General features: G+C 32.1%; 1 protein-coding gene across 4 annotated transcripts; it reads right to left on the reverse strand.

Moving 5' to 3' along the window:
• Positions 1-704: 704 nt before the first annotated feature.
• LOC120152593 (signal peptide peptidase-like 3) lies at positions 705-9,365 on the reverse strand. Of its 4 annotated transcripts, none has more exons than XM_039164792.1 (14): positions 9,144-9,361; positions 7,894-8,052; positions 7,127-7,238; positions 6,876-6,992; positions 5,927-6,081; positions 4,991-5,167; positions 4,518-4,552; positions 4,261-4,417; positions 3,641-3,694; positions 3,474-3,566; positions 2,297-2,439; positions 1,969-2,039; positions 1,155-1,238; positions 854-1,045 (listed from the first exon to the last, which is right to left on the reverse strand). In XM_039164792.1, exons 1-14 carry the CDS (start codon positions 9,297-9,299, stop codon positions 942-944), a joined length of 1,617 nt encoding a protein of 538 aa, XP_039020723.1. In that variant the 5' UTR covers positions 9,300-9,361; the 3' UTR covers positions 854-941. The 4 variants fall into 4 exon arrangements, with proteins under 4 accessions (XP_039020721.1, XP_039020720.1, XP_039020723.1 ...); XM_039164791.1 differs by having other exon boundaries at positions 4,261-4,420; XM_039164790.1 differs by lacking the exon at positions 1,969-2,039 and having other exon boundaries at positions 705-1,045; positions 9,144-9,365.
• Between the last annotated feature and the right edge of the window lie 354 nt (positions 9,366-9,719).

Below are 9,719 nucleotides of genomic sequence, written 5' to 3' on the forward strand. Positions count from 1 at the left end.
ATTTGAAAAATAGAAAAACGCGATATCTAGAATTTTAACTTAACTTACACATGTTCAAATCATTTTAACATTTTTTTTGATTTAATGACTTCTAAAACCCTCAAACTTTGCAAAAAAATTAATATGGTCCCTAAATTTTTCTACACTCAACTTGGTTCTTAAATTGAATTTTTAATAATTTATTTTATAATATTTTTATATTTAATGTATTGAATATCTTAATAATTATTTATATTTTATATTTTAAATTTAAATAATACCTTTAATCAAGGGATACATTAATTTCTTTTAAAAGATTTGAGGGTCTTATATACTACTAAATATATCTTTTATTTTAATTATTTTTTGGGTGCTCTTCATATTTATAACAATATTTTTGTGTACTTTTTTAATTTAATTGATATCCAATATGCATTAATATTATATTCATATTATAAACTAAAATATTTTTTGTGTAAATGTTTTTTAATAATTATATTTGAATTAATTATTTAATAACCATTTATTTATCTCTATTTTTAAAAATTAGATACTAAATGAAGTAATATAATTCCAAAATCTTATATGACCATAGTAATGTGTTATTTTTTTCTTATCACAGCTTTGTACAACATGCCATCAATTAAATATTTAATTTTTCTAAAATAAAATGTTGGAAAGAGAATACAAGTTAGCTCAAGTTTCATCATATAGATAGATGGATATTTGGGTGCCTACAAATTTTGAACAAAATAAAAGTTGACACACTGTGCATTACACTCCAGAGATGTTACAACATTTTGCAGCAATTTGGTGGTAAGAATCAAACCTTCATTGTTGAATAAATTTCACATGGCAGTTTATGGTCTCAAAACTCGAACCCTATACCAACCCCATCGTTCTTCTATACACCATTAGTTTCCGAGGATCAGCAGTTCGATTTTTACGAAACATTACCTGCTTCAAGCTTCTCCAGTGAGATTCGTCATGGTAGATGGTGACTCGGGGCTGTAGTTCCATAGCTCCTTCAGCTCTCCTCTTACCAAACCTAATATAACCATAACTCCTGCAAGACAGCAGGAAGAGCATGACGGGACGGAGACAGGGAAAGGAAGAAAAACAAGAACGCATATTTACTGCCTGGACGGTCCGAGTGGAATCAAAAGCTTCGTTACCTAGTGTACAAGGAACAAGATAGAGGAGTGCCGGTTGACCATGCCCGTTCATTAGATATAACCCTAGGTATGTAAACAAGAGGCCTGCAATATTCGGAATTTCAAACAAGTTATGCACATTTGCAATTGACAGAATTGCTAATATTTGAGATTACAGAACCTAAATATTAGGTGAAACATAGTCAAAAATCATTCTCAAGTTAAATGAAGAGAGTAAGACAAGGAGCAAATTGAAAAGATTGAAACATAAATCCGTCTCAATTTTAACCTAGTAAGCATGATGAAGACATCATCAAAAACGAAATGGATAAGTAAATTATTTACTTTGCAAAACAAATATTAGAAGTAAATATAGAAAGAATGTGTAATTTTATTTAAAACCTCAATAAAAAGGCATAAAAATTCTAAATTCAAGGGTTTATTACACCAAAATTAAATATGAAATTATAACCCGGGTTTATCACAAATTTTAATATTAGTTTTTATAATACAATAAATTTTATTCTTTGCATAATATTATTGAAGAATAAATAGATAATAGATTACCTTTTTCTTAAGTGAACTAAAGACGAATTAATTTATTATAAAATGGTTTGAAGATAACATTAAAATTAAATTAACAGACAATTTGCTACAAACCTGAAATTATTACCAGAATATTATTTTTATAATATACTAAAAGTTCATTCTTTATATTATTATTGAAGATGATATAAATAGATAATAGATTTTTTAAAGTGATTTGAAGATGACATTAAAATAGAAAAAATAGGGTATGTATGTATGTCTGCATGAACAAACTATGAACACTTACCAAATCCATAGCCAATTATCAACCACAGGAAGTACCCATTGGCAAGACGATTCTTGTTAGCTTTATCGTACCTGAGACAACCAAACAAGGAAAATAACTGTAAACCCAGAAACAAAGAAAAGATGAAAACCCTTCATAAACAAGGGCATAAGAAAGGAAATGGACCAGTATGCAATATTATCATTAAAACCTAAAACTGACACTAAAAACAGTTCAAATACTGACTGAAACTAAAGCAGCTTGACAAACAGCCGGTTCAGTGATAGTTATGAAAACAGATATCTTGGTATCATATGATGGAAGATAACACAATAAAGGAATGAAGTACCTGAAAGCAAATGCAACAAGCAAACCAGGAAAGAGAATGTCACCGAATCCAATCATATCATAACCACCCCATGGATCAAAAGCTCGTGGAACTCTCAAAAGCATGGGAATTGACTCTCCACCACTATTATCACCTCGAGCGACCTATTAACAGGAGCAAAATGTTAGATATCAAGGTTCATCCATGAACAGTGACCTTGGCTTAGGAGCTTGCCATATGCCAAAGCCCAAAATCACTTCTATTAAAATGGAATTGTGAGTAAGAAGCAGATTTTACGTTTTACTGTTATACTAATGTCAAATTCTACACAATTCTAATGACCAACCAGCCGAATCAGTTTACATATGGAGTAACCCCTCATAAACTGGCATTTAAAACGCTATTGATTCTTATATGAGGTATCAGAGCCTCCTGGTAGTAGCTGTTAATAGTTTAAGTTAATAAACAAATTTCAGCAGAAGTATGTGAGGAACCAGCTTGGCTTACACTTTATCGGACTCATTTATAAGAATGTTCGAGTTTAAAAACTTGTTTCGGGCCTTAACCAAATACCATAGGCTAACTAGTTATTTGACAGGAAAGATTATATGATTGAGAAGATGATTTCTGATGAGAGATGTTGTCTAATACACAAAAGAGAGATAAAACAAATACAACCCCCCCCCCACACACAAAAAATTCCATAAAGAAAGAGGTAACTACAAGGTCAAAAGAAAACCAATAATATAATCAGCTTTGTAGGTCCAACAAGGAGCTCTACAAAGTTATCGTCAGCAGAAAGAACCATCATATTTTGCAATCTAGAAATCATTTCTTTAAATCAACATGAGATGCATATGAGAAAAATCATAGCTTCAACCAAACCAAGCAAGGAATCATCCTTTGTTCCATCAGCATATATGTAAATTTGTACTTGTGTTATTATTTATATGTCCAAGAAGTATTACTGCAATGGCTAATCAAAATTAAATCAAGAGACCATGGCTTTTCCATATAAACAACTTTTCATGACTGATGGTATTGAATTGAGTGATGAGAAAAGATGCTGTTGTCCCATTTGATGCAAAGATTCAATACTTTAAAAAGAGTCGAACCAAACAATTAGTTGGTTACATTATAGTAACTAACAAAAAGAAAACTAATTTCAGTTCAACAACCAAAAGGAGGAAACACTTACTGCAATCATCACACTCTCATGGAATATAAGTGGCGATAGGAAGACCCAGAAGATGTCATAAACAAATGCACAACTGAGAAGCACTGTAGCAACCTGGTCCATGAAGAACAATCATGGCAAAGGGGGAAATATATTTAAGATATACATGATAAATGAAACCAATGTACCTTGATATTTGGTAGCCGAGCTAGCTGTAAGACTGTAATCATCAAGCAGATACCCTTTTAAAAAGAACACAAAAAATAAAAACAAAAAGGTAGTAAACAAATGCAAAGAAAAAGGCATCTGAACAACATTGGAACCAACTTCCATGCAGAAACAATAGCAAGAAAAGTTTATAGAAACCTCAAGTTACTTAAAACAACAAGGAAATGAGTAGGTGAAACAAAAGCAACTAAAATTAAAAGGAATAACAATGGATATCATACGAATTCAAATGTGAAATGCCAGATAACATTTCCCTTAAAACAGGTTTATGCTTTCTTAAACTAGCAATTTAAATTCAGTCGTGTTCCAGTACTTTTCACATTGGTAAAGCCACTTCTAAACAACTTTCTAACTCTGATTTTGACCGGAATCTCAATCCAACTCCGGACCTTGTAATACTCTTATAATTTACAATCCTCTTAAAATCATTCACCATAAAATTTAATCTCAAAACACCATTTGTTTCCTTAAGATATTACTGCTACAGAGAATATTAAATGTTTGCACCTTGGAAAGTATGATCATACCCAAAAATACCCATAATCAGTCTGGCATGCAAAGTGACAATGTGGAGACTTACAAGAATATCTTGGCCCACCCATGAATATGATGCTTGCCGTTCAACAGCCCAGACAACAGCGAATATCAAACAGCACAGTGCAACCACAAATGAGACAACAGAAGTCTTCCCAAAGAGGGGAAAATTCAGTGTCTTCTGTAGAACATTTCTACATTTTCTGCTAGCACACACATCAGAAAAAAGAACAAAAGGAAAATAAATCTTGTAAAACAGCTTTGTGAGGGATTTACAGCAAAGACAAGAAATTTCAAGCATACCTTGTTATAGGCGTCATAATGCAATTATGCATCCCCTGGAAAAACAAAAACCCTCAGCAGATATACAAAAAAAGGTCATAAGAGAATATATCACCACGACAAAAAATTTGGGGGGGGGGGGTGAGAGAGCAAAAACATGAAAATAAGAAGAGGTTGAAAATAGTTGTTTCAACACCGTGCACATAAATGTGGGAAAAAAAATGATACAGACAGCACAAAAGCAATCCAGTTATGCATTTCTAATCACTACTTGTATATATTTATTCATGATTATATGAGTTCACATTTTCTGTATTGCATTCCATCTTGCAATCAACCAGCTACAAAAAGTTCCCAAAAAATAAAAACCAATAACATTAAATGTGTAGGTTGCTTTTAATATGCAATGTCTAACCATTAGCAAATTTGAGCATACGTCCATACATATACATGATAAATAAAACATCAAACAAATACAAATGAAATTGTGTTACCTGAACACCACCAATGCAGAAAAGAACAATCAGCAACCAGACAAACCAAGCGGACATGAAAAAGTAGAGTAGCACCAGAAAAGCTGATGCCGTTATCACAAAAACTACGGCACCCTTTATGCTAATATCAAGGATTTCCTTCTCATCATCACTACCTGTTCCAGCATTGGTAGATTCCTAGTCAACAGCAACAGAAAAAGAAAAGGACTTAAACTTCCTTTCAATAATCAGATGCTACAATGATAGAATCAAAAAGGAAAGTAAGAACTCAGATACCCTAAGGAAGAGAGACATTAATAAAAATAGGTAAGGTTTCTTCACAGGACAAATTAGAGCAGCAAATTTTAAAGAGAGCATTATACGCAACAAGTGTTGACGATGTAGTAACAATTGCATATGCATTTTCCTAATTCCTTGCAAAGGACAGATCCAATGTGCCAATATAAGAATTTAGAAATTTGTTGCAAAAAGAAACAAATGCCATACTAGCCATCAGACTGGAATTTCAGAGATATGATAAACTAAATGGATACTAATTATCTACAACCACTGGATTGGATAATAGAAAAAATATCTAGAGAGAGAGAGATAGAAAGAGAGAGAGACTTAATTATATACTGCCAGCCTACTAGACTCGCCATAAACTTACTTTGGAAGGAAAGTGATTATAAAGATAATCACCTGAACAACACAAGCTGCTTATAAACAGCAATCAAATATCTTGAAAATGCAATTTCCATGGATTCCATTCGTATGGTAATAAACTAACACTAATAGGTGCTCAAAATTTTAGGAAAATCTAGAGGATATGCTATTCATGGAAATCAGAACCAATTACTCCCTAAAGCAGGCGTTAACAAATCTGAAAGGCACACATATACAAATAATGCAATTATAAACTTCATGATAATGGATGGAGAACAGAATATGGTAAACCTTAGATAATTCATTATAGCGCTCGTCAGAATTCTCAGAAGTGCCGAACTCTTGCCAATATGAAGCAGTAACAATTGTTCCAACAGCCATTGCCCACAAAAATATAACCGAAATATCCACAATTGGACGAGGTGGTGCATATAATAAAAATTCCACTGCGTTGTAAAATTAAAATAATTTAGTTCATATGTATCATTGTACGAGAACAAACTTCAAATATCAGAAAGAATGTATGCATCCAGGATGAATAAATTCTCTATCTTGTTAAGCATTCCTAAATATCCATTGATGTTATAGAGTGGCTTGAAAATTCAAAAAAAAAAAAAAAAAGAGCTATAGTAGCTCAAGTACAATCACACTGATGTTCACATTCAGGAAAAGCAGATAGCTCCAAATCCTAATATTTCAAAGAATATAGATAAGCTAAATAACATTGAAGATTTTGTATAGTAACACAATAATTATTCTTTAAAGCTTTAAGTTTGCTTACACTGATCCATAATCATATAACACATACTAGTACAGAAACACAAAACCTGCAAATTGTGGAAGACATATCCATAACCTCAAAACAACAAACCTCATACTAATGGCATTAAAGAATCTATTCATTTAGACTTTATTCACCTAATCAAAGGATGATAAAGTTTATCCTGAACATAAACGCCCCTTCATTCTATAGCTGTGTCAAACAGACATATTTCTACACTAGATTGACTACTTAAACAAAAGCTGGTTCATTTGAAAGGCTTAATAATTTCCTGCAAACAAGTATCTCGAATCAGAATAAGAGGCTTAAGTGCATTCCATCCCTCATCATCATGAATCACTTTGGGAACAAGATATTCTTGTTTCTAACAATCTATGAAATAGATCAGATGCATCTGAAGAAAAAAACTAAAAGGGCAAAAGAAAAGGCATCATATGAGATCAAGAGCTTAGTGCTTACCACGTTTCTCTTCCATGGATTTGTTAATTGCAACTCCAGCTGATTTTGAAATCATCACAACAGGTATTGAAATATTTAAAGAAGTCTCATTCTCAGAACAAACCATCTTGTAAAGCTCTGAATAAATTATACAAAAAGATGGATATGTTAGACTGATAAGCAAGAACATTATTCTAATCAATCATCCCATTGAACTTCAAATGAAGTTAAAAATACCAATAGCATATGCCAGCAAACAAAACAATTATAACCTTCATTGTCATTTATCACCAGCAAGGCTGCTGCACCTCCTGACTGCGCAACTTTTGCCTTAGTTACAAAGTCACAATCACCTCGTATGGACAAGGCTACAGAGCCAGAGAGCTGTAATCAAAAGTTCTAATCATGATGAATCAGATATGGTGCTTATGAAACTACAAAATTTATTCAAAGCTTCTAAAAAGTATCATCTCCAAACTTCATAGGCTTACATGGTCCTCGTAGAATTAAGAGAAGTTTTAAGAGTAACAAAATTTGGTACAACCCCTATGCGGAGTTTTCTTTCTTTTTTCTCCTTTTCTCTTGTAAGAGAAGTTAAATGAGTAGGTTTTTTAGTAATTTATATATATGCACACAACATACCCATTATATGGGAGAAAGAAAAAAAAAGGTAAGACTTAGAAAATGCTTTCAAAGAGAAAATTACTGGTAATATTTTGAAGAAAAAGTGGATGGCTATTATAGGAATAAATGAGTAATTTTTGAAAAATATAAATTTATACAAAATAATGGAAGACGTAAATTTCACTATTTTATTTCCTGCTCTGATCTAGATTGGTTTCTTTGTAGCTTTATAGATTGAATTGGCTTCGCTTGACTCGTAACACCAAAAGTCCATCAAATTGTGATAATATGGATGATTTTATAAATTTCACTGTATTAAAAAATGTACTCTGACAAACAAGATAAAAGCTAAACAATTCTAGGAATGGCAAATTCACCAAGAATTTTGTGAAAACAAAATAAATTGAGACAGAACCTTTGAAGAAGAATTAGAACAGCCATTCAGGGGATCTGAGAAAACAGCAGGAAGTTTAGGACTTTTGTTGGCTTCCTCTGGCAATGATGCACCAAAGCTTGCAGTTAGCCCAGATAAATCATCACCTTCAGCACCATCAATCCAGATCTTCACCTTGACCTGGAAGATTCGAACTTTATTATTATGAAATTAGGATGAACATAGGCTATTACTCTTTTGCACTCTAAGACATGAAACTTGGAAAAACATACTATTTCAAAATCTTACACACTATTTCTCAGTTATCTATCTTCCTCAAGATCAAGGTTCAACGCCAACCGACAAAGGGACCAGTTTGTTTCAATAATATTGCATTACTAGGAAAAATAACCATAAAAATCTTCAGATCATAACCAAAAACACAGAAGTTTCTGCATGACTAAAATAAAAGGAGTACAACATTATTTTCTTCAAAGAATTTTCAGTTCTGCATATCTTCTTGACAAACCACACAAAATTCCTGCATCCCCAGAACTCAAGTTTTCAAGGTTGGTCATCCTTCCCTTTCTCATAAATTATCTTCCAAGACTTTCTATCAGCATCATTGTCATATAACAGCATATCATATAGCAGCTAAAGGTTCCAGATAAGAACTCTCTTCTTTACATTTTTGCACCCTTCAGCACTCACTGGATTCAAATAATAAGCAACCAGATTCATTCTTTCTTTCTAAAGTACTAAATGATCCTCTTAACCCTTTGACTTTATAACAATCCTAAAATTTTTTCTTCATAAATGCAAATCATAAAAGAACCCACTTTTTAGAACCTCTATCTTGTAACAATACCAAAGAGTAGATTACAGAAATTCCTATTCCAGAATCTTATTTGTAATTATTTGCCAGTGGAATTTACAAGCCGCAAGCTAGATGGCTGAAACTGTTATCCCAGCTTAAATTTCTGTCCGATAAAATTCCTAAAGAAACCAAAACTCAAGCTTGCCACAACAACAATTTGTTCCGCCGTTTTCTCTAAATGAAAAAAAGAAGAAGACAATTTTGCTCTCTCTTTTTTCCAATTTCTCTCTCCATCACAAAACCCTAAAAACAACTAATGGAGCTAATACGATTTGGAACAATTCCAAATCATTTCGGAATTCAGATCCAAAATTAACAAACTAAAAGAAGAAAAACGAAAAGCTTCTTTATCAAACATAACTATCATAAATAGTAACGACATAAGGAAAAGAAAAGAAAAAGGGAATGAAATTACCAATTTGAAAGGATTGTTACAAGCAGGTAAGTCGGGGCCGTCGTCCTGCGAAGCACCGTCGGCGGTGGCGAAGACAGAAAATGACAAAGTGACGAGTAGCATTAAAGGAAGAGCCACCGCAAAGCGGCAGCGGATCCCCGGAGGAAACGATAACATGGTTATGTCAATCTTTGATTAAGCGAAAGAGAAACGAGAGAGATTTGAATTAAACTAAAAGAAATGTACCCCTTTTTCGTTTCTTTCTTGAAGGAAACAATTCAATAATTATTTATTTATTAATCCGAAATGAAAAGTTAGTTTTCACTTTTCGTCTTTAATTGAATTAATCAATCCAATTAAATTAGTTCAGTTGGATAACTGTTAATATCTTTTTAATTAACGATTAATTTAATTCAAAATTGACTAACTAAACAAATTAAATGAATTAATCAAAATTATTAAATATTAAATATAATATATATATTAAATACTTATTTTAAGTTCGAACTCATTAAGAATTAAAACACAATTATTTTTTAACTACAATATACTCATTAAATTATCAATACCAAATTAAATTTTAATCTTAATAAAAAA

The sequence above is a fragment of the Hibiscus syriacus genome, unplaced genomic scaffold (genome assembly GCF_006381635.1).
Source record: "Hibiscus syriacus cultivar Baekdansim isolate YM2019G1 unplaced genomic scaffold, ASM638163v2 tig00111095_pilon, whole genome shotgun sequence".
NCBI classification, from domain to species: Eukaryota; Viridiplantae; Streptophyta; class Magnoliopsida; order Malvales; family Malvaceae; genus Hibiscus; species Hibiscus syriacus.

Excerpts from the sequence above, each read along its gene's own strand:
- LOC120152593 (XM_039164789.1), bottom strand. The coding sequence starts at position 9,299 with ATGTTATCGTTTCCTCCGGGGATCCGCTGCCGCTTTGCGGTGGCTCTT. Across the intron at positions 6,082-6,875 it reads ATCCATGGAAGAGAAACGTG|TGGAATTTTTATTATATGCA; the intron begins GTAAGCACTAAG and ends TTTACAACGCAG. Across the intron at positions 4,553-4,990 it reads TCTGCATTGGTGGTGTTCAG|GGGATGCATAATTGCATTAT; the intron begins GTAACACAATTT and ends TTGTTTTTCCAG.